This window comes from Coturnix japonica, chromosome 1, assembly GCF_054131305.1.
Source record: "Coturnix japonica strain WE chromosome 1, WE-NBRP24, whole genome shotgun sequence".
Lineage (NCBI taxonomy): Eukaryota > Metazoa > Chordata > Aves > Galliformes > Phasianidae > Coturnix > Coturnix japonica.
This window is the reverse complement of record NC_140663.1, coordinates 121,831,067-121,851,077: the sequence shown is the minus strand read 5'-3', so window position 1 is coordinate 121,851,077 and position 20,011 is coordinate 121,831,067. Positions and strand designations below refer to the sequence as shown.

General features: G+C 42.6%; 1 protein-coding gene across 2 annotated transcripts; it reads right to left on the bottom strand.

Annotated features, from left to right (window-relative positions):
* Window positions 1-7,627: 7,627 nt before the first annotated feature.
* NMS (neuromedin S) lies at window positions 7,628-12,895 on the bottom strand. 2 transcript variants are annotated; one of them, XM_032441738.2, is made up of 8 exons: window positions 12,775-12,895; window positions 12,641-12,696; window positions 12,475-12,525; window positions 11,795-11,854; window positions 9,814-9,849; window positions 9,341-9,382; window positions 8,363-8,393; window positions 7,628-7,775 (listed from the first exon to the last, which is right to left on the bottom strand). In XM_032441738.2, exons 1-8 carry the CDS (start codon window positions 12,845-12,847, stop codon window positions 7,759-7,761), a joined length of 366 nt encoding a protein of 121 aa, XP_032297629.1. In that variant the 5' UTR covers window positions 12,848-12,895; the 3' UTR covers window positions 7,628-7,758. The 2 variants fall into 2 exon arrangements, with proteins under 2 accessions (XP_032297629.1, XP_085392931.1); XM_085536805.1 differs by lacking the exon at window positions 7,628-7,775 and having other exon boundaries at window positions 8,355-8,393; window positions 12,775-12,890.
* Between the last annotated feature and the right edge of the window lie 7,116 nt (window positions 12,896-20,011).

Sequence of the window (20,011 nt, the reverse complement as noted above, 5' to 3'; positions counted from 1 at the left end):
TTTAAATGGAGGGTGAGAAGCCTGGAACCAGGCACTGCATGTAAAACTGCAACTGGGGGAGTCTTTCAGTGTGTTAAACCTGTAGTATGCCTGTAAACTACAAATACCTTCTAGAGACAAAGCTGTGAAAAGTCAAATTGGGGGAGTATCCAGTCAGTCCCAGTATCACTGGCTGCTAGGAGCCCTGGAGGTGAGTGGTTTTCTAGCTTAGGTATTAGATGATTGTTTTGAGGGTAGCCTTAAGATCAGTCATTGCATCTGCATAAGCATGGCCAACTTTGGCTTGAAACCTAGAGGGTGAAATAATGCTTAAGTGCCAACCTGCGTCATAAACTGAACCCTCTGCCTTGAAAAGCAACAGCAGCTCCCTAGGGGGCTGCAAGATATCTTCCTACAGCAGTTTCAGTCAACACTGACAGACAAGCTGTATTTGAAGAAAAACACTTCTTCCATTCCCTCATCAGGCTGGTGGTTACGTTTCATGCTGTGCTGGCTCCTGGCCCATCCAAGATGCTGCCCCTGTGTGGTGCTCCAGCAGCAGCGGGGGCTTGTGCAGCTTCTTCCGTGCTGTGCTGCTCCCTTTGCTGTGTCAACACAGCTGCTCATTACATCTGCTGCTGGTATCATGTGTGTTAAACCCTTTTCCTTCTGGTTTGTGCTTTTTATTTTTTTCCTCCCCTGAGATTTATTCTTTTTAGCCTAAAAAGCAAAACTCATGTCAGTCTGGTAAGCTATTACCATGCGTGCCGGAGCTGCCGTAACTTGAGTTTGCATGGGGGTTGGAGAAAGCTTGGAATGATGACAAGAGTTTCTTAGGCAGAGGTTGCCTCTGATGCCTTCATAATGAAAAACCATGGGAATTTCAGAGGTTTCTTTCTGGAGTGAAACTGCATCGTGCCAGGTACATGAGCTGAGTTGTAAACAATGATTTCAGCAGCACCCCCCCATGTCTATTGGCATATCCTATAGAAAAAGGGAGATGTTAATAGCAACAGTTTCCATTGTCCCAGGCTTGTGTAAAGGGTTGCCTGCAGCTGGGTAGAGGAATTGTCCAGATGCTTAGAAATGTGTAATTGGTGAACCAGTAAAACATGCACTCTCTCTGCATCTTTCTATGCATAGCTCTGACCCAGGAGGTGTTTATGAAGTTGCCTAAGGTGTAGTTTGGCTGTTACACTTTCTTTCAGACTGGTTGCAGCCCAAGGCATTAGATATTGCAGCTCTGTTCCTAACAGCCTACACAGGTTCTGTATTATCCCAGTACCTGCCTTTGCACCCGATGTTTGAATCTAGGGCTCTATCCTCTTGCTGAGAACACATAATTGCTGAAGACACTGTGCAGAGCCAGTACAGCAACAGAAAAAGTGAGTTCAACTTCATGACTTAATGGTGTGTACTTCACTGGGGACACTGATGCTTCCTTGCTTTTATTTTTTTTGATCCCCCTGATGTTCAGTCCAAGTGTGATATCAGCCTGTCAGTACACAGCTAGATGTCAGTGCTTCATAGTGATAAAACAACAGTCAATAGGCCTACCTCATATAATACAGAATGCAAGTGCACATTAATATCCTGAGAATAGCTGTCCTCCATCTAGGTCAGAGAAGAAACTTGTCTTTTTCTTGCTGCAGCGTGCACTGAATCCAGGGCACTGGTGAAGTTGGAGTTAATGACACAAAGCAATGAACATCCAGGAAGCTTTCCTCAGTGGGTTTATTCAGAGAATCATAGAATTACCCAGGTTGGAAAAGACCTTGAAGATCATCAAGTCCAACCGCAGCCTAACCATAGTACCCTAACTTTAACAACCCTCTGCTAAATTGTATCTCTGAGCACCACATCCAAATGGCTCTTAAACACATCCAGGGATGGCGATTCAACCACCTCCCTGGAGAGCCTAGTTATTTAGTGTCTGGGAACTTCTTCCTTCAGGATGTTGTACGTACTTGATTCTTCTGCTAACTGCAAGGTGTTCATCTTTTCCTATGTGGGAGTAAACCTGTTTGTGCTTTGGATTGTGGCCTATCTCTGGCTGAGCACTTCTGTTGTCCCATTATCTACTCAACAGGTCCACTGATACTTTCTAGATGTATTCTTCCTTCCATGCTGCTTTTTAAAGTGAATGTAGTTCATGGAGTTCAGCGCCAGCCATGGTGGGAGCCATCAACAAATCAAATGTCTGTTGCAGAAAAGGAAACAAATGCAGTTATGATACTTCATTGCTGCCCTATAGCACACCAGCGTTGAAATGATAGATAATTAGAAGCCTTCAGATGGAACAAGAACAGAGGTATTTTCATGAGGAATGTTAGCAGTCTTAATGGGATGAATGCAGAACTGGGTCCTGGCTAAACATACTCTGAAGAGTACTTGGATATTTACTGGAGGAGCACTAATCATACTGATAAATAGTGAGGCATTATCATAAAATGATTAGAGCTATTATTTAAGGATAAATTTTGATGTAGGCCTAAGTTTTTCTTCATTGTAAGGTAAACTATGAGCAAATATTTCTAGTTCATTACAATGGAATTTTTCATTCCAGATGTAGCAGATGGGAACAAATTCAGACACGTGTCTCGATAATCAGTATTTGGATGGTCTGGGTTTCAGATTGGTTCATTAACAGATACTCTTGATGATTTTAGAGCTATTTCTTTAGAATAGAACAGGGTATCATAATAAAACTTCGAGACTGGCAAGTTATACATCTACTAATTGCACCGTGGTTTCACACATGGCCAGTTGCTTTTATCCCATGCTACGGATTTCAGCTTATGTCTGTCTAGTCACCTGTAGCTGAAGCTGGTACGTGACTTAGCTACAAAGCAAAGCAATGACAGATTTCAGAACACAGCTCCTGTGGCAGCTCTCGTTACCGGTGCTGAAAAACATGTTTATCTTGATGTAGTGTTACTTTCCTAACTCAATTGTGGAATGGTGCAATCGTCTGTCAAGGAAAATTGATGTTTTCAATAACTCCCATTAGAAAATGTGTCTACATGGTACTCCACAATTCAATGAAGCTGTGGACAGATGGAAACATGGAAATGATGCCTGGAAAAAAACAACAACCCTTCTTCTGCTTCCTGTCCTGAGGAATGATCTTGCTGATGGATGTACTGATTTTGTAGAATGCTTGCAGCTCATTCTGCACTAAGGTTTGTGTTGTAGGTCTGCTACGTTGTTAGGCCTCAGTCAGCTTTGTCCAGGCGACTGTAAGGGATGCACAAAACCTAAACACGTTTGTTACTCAGGTTAGAATCAAAATAAGCACCGTGCACCCATGGCCACAGCATGGCAGTAATGTGTCACTGATACTCACGGAGACCTGAGTGGGTTCTGGCGCGCCTCTGATTTTAGCATCCCAAACTCGATATCAGTGTTGCCCTCTGCTGCTCAATCCCAACAGTACAATACTAAGCAGTATCATATGTTCTCATTCAGACTTCCCCCGTTGATCTCTCAGTATGTTTAAGGGTAATAGATAATTGGTGTTTGGTGTATAAGGTTCTTTTCCCTAGAGAAATGTCAGTTCTGCAGGTGCTGAACCGTAACTAGTTATGAGACCAGTCCTATTTTTGTTCCTTCACTGTGACAAAAGTCTGGAGGAAAAGACAGCTGCTTCTAGTTGTTCGGTGGAGAAATCTATCAGGGTGATAGATGTATGGATTAAGACAATTTATGCAGTGAAGCCCTGTCAAACACAGGTTTTCACTCTGTTTAATAAGGTAGAGACTGGCAATTGCAATGTGTGAGTTGCCTGGAGCAGACAAGCAAGGCGAGCCTTCAGAGCCATCCTGCGCAAGCATCCATCTCAGCTGCCAGCACAGATTCTGCTGCCACTGCTTGATTCCAATATCCCAGCAAATAAATAAACATTTTGTTGCTGAGTTTAGAAGAACAAACACATCCGTCTTGTAGCAGGTGTTCAGTCGATGGCCTCACATACAGTAACAAACACACATACAACTTACAAACAGTAAAGTTGAGCAGAGTTCAGGCAGTTTTTGGCCAGCCTATCAAGAAGCTGCATGGCTTTTGCAGAACTGGCTAAATCAAGTGAATGCCTTGATATCTGTAGCAGATAGATCTGTAGTTTCTGCAGCTGCTTCTGTCTCATTATCTGTTGAGGACTATGAAGAGGAAACAAGCTGGTGGGTTCATAGTTCCTATATAATATTTCCTGTCACACATGTATGAAAGTTATCTCACTGGCCTTTCATTTGTCCTCACTGTCATTTATCTGAACCCTGTCAATGTGTTTTCAAAGGACTCCAGTGTGCAGCCTGACTTTGCTTCCCTTTCCACACTGAGATGTCTTCTCTTGCTCTTTACAAGCATCCCAGAAGCAAAGGCAGTGGCCTTCCCAGGCCAGGTACATGCAGCTCAGGGAGTGAGGTGCCACTCATCACAGTTGCTGGTGGCACAAGATAAAACACTAATCTTTCATTAAATGAAACACAGGCAGCAACAAACATTGCACCAGGACAAAACACTGAGGAGAGAAAATAGAGCTCACAATTATTTCAGAGCTGGGACTTTTGTGACGTATTGTCCAAGACAGGTTTCAGTCCACATGGAGAACTTACATGACCAAGAAAAGATAACTCTACCTGTCAACCAGTGCTTTGTTCTTCTGATTGTCAAACATAACCTCAACCCTTCTTCATTTACTTCTTCATTTTAAGCTTACAGTCCCTGCAGCATCCATACACATGCAGATACTGCCAGGAGCAATAGCCTTAAAATGAAGCATTTTATCATCCCCCACATGCAACCAACCCCACTTCATTCAGGGCTCTAACTTCCCTTTATGTTTTTCTTTCCTTTCAGCTGGTCCCTCCTCTGTCACCTCTCCCTCTTCCTCCTCCAATGGTACACTGTAAGCCTCCACACAAGTAGTGTGACATCTCGTGTGCCAGTCTTTACAACTCCTTATTCACTCCACATCATAGCAAAGAAGCTTCAGATAGAAATAAATACTATTTGTTGCATCAATTCCATCACAACTTATTTGCAGCCTGGGTTCAGCAAATTGTTTGTTCCATGCTAATGGGGTAGTGCCTTTGCTAGCAGAAGGAGCTGATACATGTGAGTCCTGTCTGACCCACAGCTATGGGAAACACCTGCATGGTGCATTTGACCTCCAACATACAGTGCAGAAGTTAGACAGCTGCTTCCAAGCCCCAGCAGCTCAGGCTTTTAACACAGGAGGTCCTGGGCCAGCCTAAATTCTCAAGGTAAATTATATGGCATGAAGTTGTACTGTCCTCGGCATGTCCTCCCTGAGAGCAGGCAGAGCTGTCTCAAATCACTCACTCTGAGCTACAGCAGCGAGTTTCAGGAGTTGATTAAGCGTTAGAAAACAATTCCCCTTTGCAGCTTAAATGTACTGCTTCTCGGTGTAATTGAATTTCCCCCGTTGTTCCTTTTCATTACAAGAAGATGGATGAGTGCTGGGTTTACTCTTCTAAACACACTCTTTATATACCTTGTCACGTCCCTTTTCATTTGTCCCTTCTCTTGCTGACATCAAGAACTGAGCTTTCATTCTTTTTACCATATAAATTTTTCAGTCCTTCTAATTGTTGCTGTTACCCATCCAGACTCTGCTGTTACCCATCACAGATTTCTGCTGTGGATTTTGCGGTGGGATGTTCAGAAAGAGTTTCAGGCCAGGGATCATAAAATCATTAACAATCATAGAATCACTGACGTTGGAAAAGGCCACTGAGATCATCTAATCCAACCATAATGGTGTTTACAGTTATTTTAGAGCCAGGATTTTTGTGATGTACGGTCCAAGTCAGCTTTTGGTCCACATGGATGGCCCTTACTCCAGTTCCACAGGTGACAGTTGAGTTGCTCTGGGGAGGAGAGGTTTCCACCAAGAGGCAAACAAAAGCTCTCCTGTGTTTTTTACAGAGGAGCCACAGTTGCTAGAGAAACATGGCTGAGGAATCTGAGCTAATTACTTACAAATTACTGAGCATTTACCACTTTTATTTAGCCAGTTTTAAGGCCCAAACAGATGTTATTCTGGAAGCCTGCTATGTGTGGAGGAAGTCACTGCTGATGGTGAGAGTACAGCATGGGTTGTGGTACAGTACTCATGCAGAACTGAGCAAGAGTTAACACTCTTCGGCCTCTGATGTGAAACAGGACACTGTTTGAGTATCATTGCCTTGTATTCATGTGTATCGCTACAGTGCATCCTCACCAGTTGTAGCAGGTTTAGCTTTCTCTTGGGGTGCACACAAGCTGACTCCTAAAGCTTCAGGAGCCAGAGAAGCTGGCATCCCTTTGGTAGCCTTTTCATGAGCTAACAGCTTCCAGCTCCATTTGCTGATGCAACAGTGTGCCATTAAGGTCCAAAGAGGCCGTTTCTGCCCCTAGCAGCCTCTCTTCAAACATCCTGACCATTAGGCAACCCTGAAGCCGTCCCTTTTCCAGGCTGACTCAGCCCAGCTGTCTTTGCATCTCCTCACAGGTCAAGTGTTCCACCCCCGGCAGGTTTGGGGAGATCTCCATGAGCTCCCTCTCACTTGTCCATGAGTTTCCTGGAGTGGAGGGCCACAACTGGACATGCTTACCCAGATGACATCTTAACAGTAGCCAAATAAAGCATCACTTTATCTTCCGGCCAAAATCCTACCATAAATTTCTCAGAGTTTGTTTCCAAAGACAGAGGAGTTCCCAAATCCCATTCACAGACACATGTGCCAGAGTAACTGAGATGGTGCCATGCTGCAGTTCCAAGGGTGAGTACTCCAGGAGGGGAAGCCAGGCTAAGAAAGAAGGGAATGAATGTGCTTTAGCAGGGCCTCTCGCAACAGGACTAGGGGAAATGGTTTCAAACTAAAATGAGAGATTTAGATTGGATGTAAGGAAAGAGTTTTTTATGATAAGGTTAGTAAAGCACTGGAGCAAGTTGCCCAGAGATGATGTGGATGTCTCATCCTTGGAGACATCCAAGATCAGGCTGGATGGGGCACTGAGCACCTTTATCTGCCTGTAGGTGTCCCTGTTCATTGCAGGGGTGTTGAACTAGATGACCTTTAAAGGTCTCTTCCTACTCAAATGATTCTATGAGTCTAAGGTGAAAAAGAGCTTGAGGAGACCATTGCTGTGGGTCACTTTTTTTTTAATGATTTCATTAAAAGGGCAGATATTTAGGATATCTGTCACGAGTGACTCGTTTGTGCTTTATGACAGCCAGCAAGGCAAGGCTGAAAAAAAACGTTATCATCTGACTCTACAGCACTTCTGTGGACAGCAGTACGTGTTCCTCTTCTTTGAAAGTGCTTTGGATTCATTGCTTATCCCACTCAATCCTTTAATTATTCAAAATAAGAGTTATCCCATTAAAACAGCTATGATAACTTTTATTTCTTATCATGGCACGTATCTTAAGTGGCGGGAAAGACTATTTATTTGTCAAAAAAGTAAAGTTATCTACATGACCCAATTAAATAATATGCAATAAATATAAAATGCACCATTGGAAGTATTTGAAAATTATCTCTATTCAAATGATTTTGAATAAGGTCAGAACCAGACAATGTTACACTACAGCCCAATGAGGTTTAGTACCTGCTACAATAGAAAAGGACAACAAGAAGAATTCACGATTGCAAATTTATTATATAGAACAGTAAATTCCAGACAACTCAGTCACATAATAGGCAGTGCAACAGAAAGTCTCTTGTTTTTGTATAAACCAAGTTATTGAGCTGGTAAGTCGACCCACAGACTTCATATTCCATGGTATTCTGAAATAAATTAACGCAATGTTATATTGTATGTTGAGATGTTGATCTGTCTGTGATTTAGTATTCAGTTATGTACGTTTAGTCCTTCCTAAAGTTAGAAATGAAATCACCTGAAATTCCTTGGGTTTACCCCAATAAATTCTAAATATGATGTAAAAATGACTCCGATCTGCATGCAGAGATCTATATTAGTGGGTTCTCACATGGAATTAGGTGACTGAAGGTTGCTGGGAGCAGAGGTGAGTCCACATTTATCGCAGGGAAGGACTTGCTAGCTTTGGTGTTCCAAGTACAATTTACACCCACTAGGAAAAAAAATGTTGTCATTTCTGTATCATTTCTATCATTTTACAGAGGGTGAAAACTCCTCCTGAATGAACCTCAAAAAAAAAAAAAAATCCTTCTGACAAGAGCATCTACAGTAACACTTTGAGCAAGAAAGGAATTCTGCCCCAGTGGCTTTCAGTGACCACATGAAACACCCACATGGGTATCTGAGTATGCACTAGGTTTATACAACCCCTCAGTAACTCCTTCATTATTGAAATATGGAACAAGTTCTGGTTGCTTTTGGATGGTTTACTCACCACTGCCTTCAATAGTTCTTCCATTTCGAGGCTGAAAAATAAAACAATGAGAGAGCTATACAGAGATATTAGATATCAGATGTGTAAACACACCAAAATATACCTTCCATTAAGGCTACACTATGATTTCTTTTAAAGAGACATGTTAAGTATCAGAGGAAGCCATGTAGGTGGGTTTTGCCTTTGAACCCAGGTAACATTGTTCAGCCTCAGTCCAAACAGCTAAGCAGTCTGACTTCAATTATTCTCAGTGAGGAAGTTAGTCACAGCTCATCAAGGGACTAAGTAGGTGCCTAACAAAGAACATACAAACATCAGCCCTGAAAGCACCTGGCTAGACTCTGAATTGGCAGAATGGTTACAGCCCAAAACCTCCTTTTTAGAATATTTCTTTTCTGATATGTTGAAAACATTCCTAAAAACTAAACTAAAGTTTGGTGTTGACCTTATAAGGTTAACCATATAATCATAGACCTGAGTATCCTGAACTAGACCATGCCATAGTTTAAGCCAATGGGTGAAAAAAAAGTGAAGGGAATGATGATGTTTATAACACTGCTTTGACTTCTCACTCTGTTATGCAGCATGCCATTGCCTACCGGCCAGACCTTTCAGGCCATGTGGACAATCAGCTCATGCATTTGCTTCATCTGGGGGATTTAGTATGAGGGCACCTTTACCATCTCTGACATACAAGCCACATACTACTGCTGTCTTTAGAGGAAGTGACTTGAGACATTCACAGTCACATCTTACAGTTAAAAAAGTTTAATCCATTACCACTGCAGATCTTGTTATCCTTTGGTCTTTTAGCTGAACTAGAGTTTTTTAAGCAAATGGCTTTTCCAGCCTTCAAACAGGGGGATTTGATGTCTGACTAAAACCAGAAATTGTGGTGAGAATTTGTAAAGCTGAGAAGTTGATGGTATGTGGATATAACATCATCTGTCACACAGAATCTGTAAGAGATTCAAATACCCTGAAAAGGAAAAAAGGCCGTCCCAGAGTCCCATGACTATCCTGTAAGATAAAACACAAACCATTAACAAAATGTTTTAAACTCATTTCCATAGATCTGTTGACAAGTTTCGGTGTCATTCCATCAGCCTATCAATAATTCAGGGCCTCTTTCAGCAGCATGCAAATAATGAGATGCTGAACGTCTCCAATGCCCATTCATCTGGAATGCTGATTAAAAATTAATACCCGAAGGGCACTGTCTACAACAATCCATTCTGTCTAGTGTAAATATACTAAGTTACCATAATTAAAGATTCACAAGCTTGAGAAAACATATAAAAGAAAGCTTTACATGTGGTACATTGCTTTACAGAAAGCAATGGGCAGCAGAAAGGGTCTGCTCAGCTCTTCCTAATCATTAAAAAGCATCACTTATATAAACTTATATATCACTTAGATACTCCTACTCACTTGCCATTACATTTACATACCTTCTTTGTAAACTCTGCAGCAGCAATCTGTGATTCCTGCAAATCAACAGTGTAAATTAATCAAGATGCCATTTTTTTTTTTTTTTTTTGCAGTAATCCTCTGTCACTGATTAGGTTTTCCACCCTGAGAAAAGTACACACAGAAAACAGCTACAAAAACAACAGCAGCAAATGTATCATTTTGAAGATTTATTTTCAATCCCACTTTAACCAACCCCACTGTTCAACATGCCTTCATTTCTGGGGAGGGAAGCAGAGCTCAAATGGGAGCAAAGCATAGCAGTCCGTGCCTCTGGCTTAAATGGTCCATGATAGCTGTTCTCCTCTTTAAATGAGGCTGCTCTCCAGCTTGAAAATTGTCCTTGTATTTCAACCCAGGCATTATTATTGATGCCTTCCAGCACACCCTTGTTGCTCTTCATAAAATTGCTCGTTTTTCTACATCAGGAATAGAAATTTACCCCGTGACTTCATGGGAGCAGAGACAGGTGTCTCACAAAGCCTTGGACCTGCTGCCCAGTACACATGCAAGGTTTGAGAGCCTTCTTGCCTGCAGCACAGCTGCCCACGACCACACATCTGGCTGGCTGTGAACAGAATAACTCCAAGCCACTGTGCCACTGAATGGATTGAGTTGCCCAAGAAGAGCAAAGCATGAAGATAGGAGAAGAGCACGGGTAAAGCATGTGGGTGGGAAATGGGGGAGGAATTTAAAGATATTCAAGAAGGAATGAAGGAATTGGCATTCAGGCAGTGAAATGAGGATATCACCTTGTTAAACTGTTCTTGGTTCAGGCCCTGAGGAAATGATGTACAGAGCAGGTCCCATTAATGCCAACTCAGTACGAAATGGTGCAGAAGAAAAAAGTGCATGATTCAATCAAGAAACCTTAAAGGACACAAATGGGGAGACTACAAAGATACTGTGGATGCTAGCTGTTCTGAGATGATTATTGGACATCAAGCAGAAACAAACACCAGCACACAACTTAGACTCACTTTCAGATGTCCTAGTTAATAGGATTTAATTATATGGAAGATCCATGACAACAGGTGAGCTACTAAAAACTGTGTATTGACTTGATTTTAGGAAGGGATTTTCAAATGCTGTTTAGATATCATTTACTATTGACTCCTTTGAGACTGCCATCTACAAGATTTGTTTGAAGATTAGACGTTGAAGCTAAATAGTTCACTACTTCTCCCAACAGGTTTTTTAAGTGTACGTCTTCCATTTCTCACACTCTGCTCTGAGCCTCTGCTTTACCAGACAACACCTAGAAATCCTATTACAGATACACTGCAAGTATTAGCCGTAACTCTTGAAAAGACACTATAAAATCCAGCTCCCAGCCTTGAGGACTTAAAGAGTGAATTTTTGTTAATGTTAGTTACTAAAGCAGTAACCAGGAACTGTTACTGGCTTATTCTGGATGTCTCCTCATTAGCTAAGCTGTAGAAGCACAGAGTCAATAGAGAAATGATAGTATTTTTATACAGTAAACTTCAGTACTGTTAGAGTGTTATAGCCGCTTTAGGAAAACACGCTTGGAATTATAATAAGGCAAAGACATGGGCAAGAAGAGTAGTTGAAATATCTGTCAAAATACTTTCTATTGTTGTCTTGAAGGCTCTACTTGTGATTTAATAAAACAGAAGACTCAAACTCCACAAGTGAAATAGCTTTAACATACCTAAGGGCAGTCTGAATATTATGGGAATGGCAACTGTTGACAAACTGTCGACAATAAAAAGCATTTTAAAGCAGAACTGATATTGAGCTAAGTCCTGATACAACCGCACCAGTGAGGAAGAGCTATACTCGGTATAGCTCAGTATATATATTGTATATACAGTTTGTGACTTCTCAGCTAGCTTTCTTGCATCTCCTAAACTATGACAATATTAGATTATACGTTATCTCTTGGAGAAAGGTTTAAGGAGGGGATGCTTTTAGGCAAAAGCAGCAATTGCTCCTTACCTCATTGGTTTGCAAGCTGTTGAATATGGAATAACAAAGATCCAAAACAGTGCTGGAGATCTGCAAAACCAAACAGTTCTTTAATGCACTTTCGGACAGGACACAATGTACAGGGTCTTACAGAGAACAGGTTACAGGCTTCACCCAGATCCCGGCACAGTTTAAATAGTATGTGTGTGGTTCCAATAAAACCACTCAGAGCAGGGTAAGGATTACTGATGGTTGTAGGAGATGAAAGACAAGTATTTTGTAATGAGAATACATACAGAAAGACTTGTGTTGTCAGTAGAGCCTCTTGCTATAAACAGATTCCAATGAATCACTTACATTTAAGATGCTCTTTCCTATGCCAAGTGTGCCAGAATTAGCTGGGTTGCGATTTGTCTTTATGTTTTATCTACACTCATTTTCATCTATAGGCATCAAGATAAGCTGTTTGGTGTATGTGTGACCATAGAGCCCAGTATGTTCAACAGGGATAATTTTATCCTATGAGATAAAGACAACCCAATAACCGTCTTTGGGAACTGTTTCCCAACCAATTTTGTTTAACAAAACTGAAAGATACGAGGGGAAGAAAAAAAAAATCAACAACAAAAACCACCACACACAACAAAACAGTTTAAAGTTTCCTTCTAACTTCTGATCGTACGCAAACCCTGAGCCCAAAGGCAGCTTACCTGGGGCTGGCTGGACAGCTCCATCCACTGACTGAAGCACAGCGCCAGTTGCTTGCGAAGTACAGAGCAGATGTTAGCGGTGTGGCCGTCCACATCATGCCCCTGCCCCCAGCCAGCAGCCCAGTTCCCCCACCCCACACCTCAACCCCCGAGCTGAGCTCCCTACCTGGCTCTTGGGCAGCTCCACGCCGTCCCTATAGCGAGAGAGGGGCTGCGGGAACCCTGCGGAGAGGGGCGCACGGGGCTGGTTCAGCGGGGCCCCGAGGGCAGCCCCTTTTACCCTTCGGACCCCGCACCTACCGGAGCCCCGCGGCAGGGCGCAGAGGCAGCAGGCGGCCAACAGCCAGGGCAGCGCTGGCGACGGCAGGGGCATGGCGGGCGACGAAGGGCAGCGGCGGGCGGCGGCTTTATGGGGCCGCGTCGAGACAGGGGCGGCACCGGCCGCGGCCACGGCCCCGCTCCGCCGGGCCCCCGCCCCCGGCAGGGGGACATGGAATTGCACTAACGGACTGAGAAGAGCACCGGCCGAGACTTCCTAAACTCTTTTATATAGACTTCGAGTTTGCTGCAACGAGTTCATAAATTCCCCACGGTAATACAGGAGTCGGGATTTGATTAGTGAGAAAATGAAAGAAATCCACGTCACTTTTTGACAGTAACTGTGTTAGTTGCTGCCTGAGTACTAATTACTAATTCTTTTAACCACTAATTAGTTACTAAATTTTAGAGTAGAATACAATTACACGGCTACTAATTTGCTACTAATTATTAAGTAATCGTTCAAGGAACTATTAGATATTGTGTTGAGGGACATGGTTTAGTGGGAGCTATTGGTAATAGGTGAGTGGTTGGACTGGATGATCTTGTAAGTCTTTTCCAACCTTGGTGCTTCTATGATTCTATGAAGTATAATGGGCCATATCCAACTCCTTCAACCTTTCCTCATCATACTTCTCTCATGAAGAAAGGTTGGGGCAGCAGGGGTTTTTCAGCCTGGAGAACAGGAGGCTCAGTGTGGTCTTTCAGTACTTGAAGGGAGCTTATAAACATGAGGCAGATGGGTTTTTTACATGGTCTGATAGTGATAGGACAAGGGGGAATGGCTTTAAATTAAAAGGGAGGTTTAGGTCAGATATTAGGAAGAAATATTTAACTCAGAGGGCAGTGATGCACTGGCACAGCTGCCCATAGAAGCTGTGGTGCCCCATCCCTGGAGGTGCTCAAGGCCAGGTAGGATGGGGCCCTGGGCAGCCTGAGCAGGTGGGGACAGTCTTGCCTACAGCAGTGGTTGGGGCTGAGTGGGTTTTGAGGTCCCTTCCAACCTGAGCCATTTTAAAGCACCCACTGCTTTATTTCACCCTTTCCAAGTGAATACCCTAAATGTACCCTTCAGCAAATGTTGGTCCTGTCAAGCCTGTGGAGTTCAAGTGAGGCTTACACATAAAGATTGGATAAAAATTAAGTCATATGTGTTCAATTAATAAATAAATAAATGAATAAATCAGTACTTATTACCAAACTGAAAATAGGGTTTTATCAGCCACACTGCAACGTGAGGGAAGAACGGGGGAAAGTTTTTAAAAGCGACATTTCAAATAGTTGATGTGTCACATTATGAACCCATTATCCTTCCTTAAGTCAGAACTTTCTGCTGCTGCTGCTGTACATTTCATTTCACAGGTGCTAGATCAGGTGCAGCTCTGCCAATGGGTTCATCAGCACCGAGGCAGATTAATGAGACACTCTTTCAATGTACAAGGTCCTGGACTTCCTGCATGCTAAGAGATAGGTTAAAAGTTTCAGCGCCCACAGTTATACGTGTGCAAGTTAAAATGAGGCTTTGGGGGAGTGTCAATGGGAAACAAGAGAATCTTTGTGGTGAGTCAGGAGGGCTGGTGTATATTTAGTAGCAGTAACATTAATTTTCTATTAAAGCATGCTGTGATAGATAAATGAAGAATAAAAAGATAATCTGGCTTCAACAGGTATGTGGATGAAGACTGCCTTTCTTTTTGCAGATGATCTCTGCGGTGATATCAGCAGTTCTGCACGCAGCAAGGGCATGAGCCATAAAATGTCACAAATGTGCAGCTCCTAAGTGTATCAAAACTGGCTTCCTTGTGCCTTGCACCCTCTGCAGCTTGACACTGCTCAATGGGAAGCCAAATCATGGACCTGTAGGAGAGATGATAAAATGCTGCAGAAGTTGCAGGGTACTTCCTAGGCAAACTTGCCATAAAGCCTGCAGGCATCTCTCAGTATTTGTCCTGTATTAAATATGACAGTGCTTGTTTATGTGAGTATGAAGCTGTGTTGACTGTGAATTTAGTCAACCTACACTTCATTTCCCATACAGAGAAGCAATCCAAACAGTGGGAGCTTCTCTTGTTTTTGTTCTTAGTTAGGCAAGGCTCAAGCTTGGTAAAACAGAGGTCATGTACAGGTGTGGATTTGGTTGTCAGAATGTCAAACAAGTGCAGAAAAAGTATTTTACTTCTGTTTGTGGTTGGATTTCTGTACTTTGCAGATATAAGGACACAGTCTTAAAGTGCAGTAGGTCAACAAGGAAATGTTTAAGGAAGGTCAGTAAAAATGTGCCTCATACAGTCAGAGATTAAGGACAAAATGATAACCAAGAGTTTAACCATGGAGGAGTAGTACAAGTGAAGAAGCTTGCCATAGTCTGTGACATTGAATACCTTACACTGATTACTAGGGTGTATGGTATCCATCGTATACTGTGCATCCCAGATTTCTGCCGGATACACAGATTCTAAGTTTCTATTAACTTTAGTATATGTGAACAGAACACATACAAATATGTTGCCTTAAAATGGATGTTTGTCTCACCAAGAGCTAGCTACAGGCACAACAAATCCCACTTCATTTTTGCTGCCCTATAAAGATTCTTCAAGCAACATTCACCCTAAGCCTACCAGCCAAAGAGACAAAAGCACCAGATGACATTAATCTACGTCAGTGCCATATGACCCACCGACCCTCAGTGGGTAATATTTCTCAGTATCTTCTCAACTTTAAGGTCACACACAGAAAATAACCGTTTAGGAAGCTGAACATATAGGTAACCGGGAGCTCACGCCTCTAAGCACTACAGGGTGTGCATGTATCATGGTGCAAGCAGCAAGGAGCTCAATCCCACACTTTGCTTCCCTTTGCTTCATTGAGCAGCACTTACTCCCACAAGAGATCTGAGTCAAGTGCCATTCAGAATGAGTAAGTAGTCCAATTCTGTCACTTACAATTATTACTGAAGATACCTGTATTTTTCTTGTTAAGCAAGTTGACTCTTAAAATGAAGCCAATTAATTTTCTTGCTCTGTTCCAGGTAGGAGAGATTCATACAGAATTTTATCAGTGTTGATAATGAACAGAGAGGATCCCTGACATGTTGAATTTCATTTCTATGAACTCTTAAAATGAGTTGTCTGACTCCTGGCAGATGTATGACTTAACTATTTTCCTGCTCTTTGACAGAAGTGGTTTTGACCTGGACCCTCAGTGGCTGTGGTGTCACACAGGTATTCCCTGTGGTAGTTATGTCTGGATGTACTTTAAAGCTAGTAGTAATGTGTAGGAGATTTCTTGTAGTGAGGAGCCCAAAACTGAACACGATAGTTGAGATGCAGCCTCACCAGAGCTGAGTATAGAAGGATGATTACCTCTCTGCTCCTGCTGGCCACACTATTTCTCATACAGGCCAGGATAAGATGACTGCAAGTGTGTGACTCTCATGAGGCCCTATGAATCCGGAGATCACATTGTGTTGATATAGTTGGGTGAATAACCCTGAGACAGGAAAATTAACCACATTCTATCACAATTTTCTTTCTGTTGACAGAGTGCTCATATATATTCCTGGCCAACAGTAAAGAAGGCAGTACTGAATGGAAGAGTATGATGCGACCCACTCTTTTCTGTGGTAGGAAGATACACAGACAACAGTTCCAGGCACAGTTTAGTGTCATGAGCTGTCCAATGCGCTGCTGTTGGTGGTGGTGCTGGAGAGCACAACTAATCTCCCTCTTTGTATTGCCTGGATCAATGAATCCCTGTTAAGGACATTGTTTCCTTAATGAAGTAAGTGCTTAAGAAAGCTGCATGTAAATTAAGGGAAAAAAAGGACTTTGCAACAAAGCACATGCAAACAGCTCTGGCACTTTTTGGAAAGTGGGAAAACCTACTAGTTCAGGGATGTCAAAAATAAAAGGACAGAATGTCTAGAGGGATTTGTAAGTGGGAGGATAGATGGCAGCCTCCTTCTTTTCTGGGGATGCAACTTAAAATAAATACAGTGTTGCTGGGGAAACGTGCCTAAATGGTTTGTTGCGTTGAAACGAAGGGCTGGGGTGTCCCTTAGGCTAAAAAAAGAAATGGTTGTGGTTCCGATAAGATTCTTCTGAGAGGCTCTAGGATGTGCACGGGGTCTGATGCCCTACATTAAGCTGAACAAGAGTAAAAGTTGGGCTCTGAATTGTCAAAATGATGATGATGATAATAATAAATGATTGTATTCAATAACTGCCTGTTCTGTCACATCGCAAGGGGAGCAGTGTTCAACACGGCTGATTTGGGCTACGTACAGTATTTATGAAGGAACTGTAAAGGCACTGAGGATAGTGTCATGTTAGTAGGATCTGTGCTACCCTCAAACTCTAAGACCACTTGTTGTTGTAACACGAGATTTAAACACTATGTGCTACCCTAATGGCCATGCCACTCCACTGCTGGCACCAAGGTAAGGTGCCTGGCTGTGGCTCTGTTACTGAAGTTGTTCCTCAGTCCTCCTTCAGGTGTCTCTGTGTGCTCCCAAACCAGCAATTCTTCTATTTTTAATTCACGTTTTAAAGAATTAACTTATCTTGTTACATTGGCATTAGAGCTTGTGTGTTGGCTGCACTCATTTGATGACCTATATAATTAATTTTGAATTGGATTCAATTTTAATTGACGTTGGTTTGATAATTAAATGTAATTCTTAGCTACTATAGCCCAGTCTTGGCAACATGCTCAGTTCACTGATGTGAATAAACCCCACGGAGCTGTTTTCCCTTTCAAATGACCAGCTCAGACTAAAAGTCTTAACACTTCAGGGTAAGCTATGTGGTTCAGCTAATGACTTATTTACCTCAGTCTACATTTTTTGTCTCGTACTCCAAAGGAAATTTAACGGTATGAAGGTATAAAAAGACTTAACAGTTTCCAAGGCACTTATCAACAGATAAACTTTCCTACCCTGAAATAAAAAGTACTATTGGTTTTCAAATGAAAAGAAGTCTTATTTGCTGCGTATGGATCTGAACTTGCCCCTAGCACAGCAAGTCTCATTGTGGTACATATATCTGCCCTAAGCTCCACCCCACCCACTCCCATGGCTACTACAACCCTTCCTATACATCAGCTGTTTTAGACAGACTCCTTGCTAATCCAATTGGCATTGGGTTAAAACCTGAAATGAGAACAAGAACAACAACAAAACAACAAACAAAGCATGAGTTTAACAGTATGCACAAGCCTATGCTCTTGCTGAATAGGTTGAGCTTGGAAAGTCAAGGAAAATATGGATGAATTCAGGTTCAGCAGTGTCTGCAGTATCTAAAAGAGGGCTATAAGAAAGAAGGGGTCAGACTCTTCAGCAGTGTCTGATGTGATGGGACAAAGGTGAAATAGTTTCAAACTAAAGGAAGGGAGATTTAGATTGGATGTAAGGAAGAAGTTTCATGCAGTGAGGGTGATGAGGCACTGGCACAGGTTACCTAGAGTGCTGGATGGCTGGAGACATCCAAAGTCAGTCTGGACAGGGCTCTGAGCAATCTGATCCAGCTGTGGGTGTCCCTTTTCATTGCAAGGGAATTGGACTAGATAACCTTTAAAAGGTCCCTTCCAACTCAAGTGATTCTGATTCTCTGATTCTATAAACCAGTGGACACGACCACTGATTTTGCTGCCAATTTAAAGCTCTAAACCCCACTACAGTTTAACATTCCTAATAGCAAGAACCCTGTCAGCCTTAGCTAGCAGTTTCATAATCCACCTTTACAGTTGTCTATGTAACACATTCTTTAACTCCATCAGACATTTTCTGGGGCCAATTACTGAAAACAAAGCTTATTAACTGTGCTTAAGTTTGGGGGGAAAAAATGTTCAATTTATACAGGATTAATTATTGTACATGTCAGTAACAACATACTTGAAAGGTTAAAATGCTGGGGTTGAGTCTGATGATCTGTCAGAAATTGGTTCCACAGCTGGAGTCTGCTTATTAATAATCTGTGCATGGCTGCACTGTAGTCATCACCCTCAAGCCTGAAGAGAGAAGCAGCTTCCAAAGTTGCCAGCCTACGCAAATCTCAAACTGGTGAAAGCCACAGACTCCCCGTGAGCCTTACAAGCAGGGTAACCATCACAGCTTCTATTTCATGGGCAGAAGGGAGGGATGAAGACATCACCACGGAGAGGTTGTAGATGCTCCATCCCTGGAGTTCTTCAAGGCCAGGTTGGAGGGGGCTCTGGGCAGCCTGATCTAATGACTGGCAACCCTACCTGTGGTTTTGGGGCTGGAACTAGATCATCTTTGAGATTTGTTCCAACCCAATCCATTCTAAGGCTTCATCCTAAGGCACTGCTGTTAATGCACTTGTGTTGGCCTGACCTGCTCTGGAAGCTGCCACAGCTGTGAAAGCATTTAAAACTCATCTGTCATTGGATTTTTTGTTTCTTTTATTAATTGATAGCTGAACCCAGATAGAAACATCTACTACAATTCTGGCTCTACTGAGTTTGTCCATTCTCAAGCTGTTGGCTCTGATCTTGAGCTGCTGGCAAGCTCCCCTATCTTCACACAGACTCTGTAGGATTCAAGGTAAGAAAAAAATCTTCTGCTGTAAACCAGTTTCAAGGGAACAGGTGTTTTTTAGGTAGTTACTTCTCACAATAAGAAAAAACAAATAGCAATTTTCATATATTTACCCCCACAAGATTTCATAGGAAATGCAGGGTGAAATGGTACGTAGCATGAACTACAAATGTCTACTGCAGAGGGAGACAGTCCTGAGTGTATGTGCATTCATGTTTGGGCCTCTTCTCCCATGCAACAGTGATAGTGTGATAGATGTGATCTCCACAAATTGCACCAGGGGAGGCTCAGGTTGGATATTAGGAAACATTTCTCCTCCCAAAGAGCAGTGCTGCAGTGGCACAGGCTGCCCAGGGAGATGGTGCAGTCACTGTCCCTGGAGGTGTTGCAGGACTGTGTGGATGGTTAGTGGGCATGGGGGTGATAGTTCTACTAGATGGTCTTTGAGGGTTTTTCCAGCCTTAATGATTCTATGATTCTCAAGACCAGACACAAAGGACGTGGCTGTTTTGTGTTGGGTCAGGTAGTAGGAGCACACCTTTTAGGCCAGGCAATAAACCCTGTTCTATGTGTTCTATCGTGCAATTTCATGCTTCAAGATATGTCTTCAGCATTCAGTAAGACTTAAAATGGGAGGGCTTTGCCCCATTGCCACTCGTTCCT

Coding starts and splice junctions, on each gene's coding strand:
- NMS (XM_032441738.2), bottom strand. CDS start 12,847: ATGCCCCTGCCGTCGCCAGCGCTGCCCTGGCTGTTGGCCGCCTGCTGC. Junction 9,383..9,813: donor CTGCAGAGTTTACAAAGAAG/GTATGTAAATGT, acceptor TTTATCTTACAG/GATAGTCATGGGACTCTGGG. Junction 8,394..9,340: donor GGCCTTTTTTCCTTTTCAGG/GTATTTGAATCT, acceptor TTTATTTTTCAG/CCTCGAAATGGAAGAACTAT.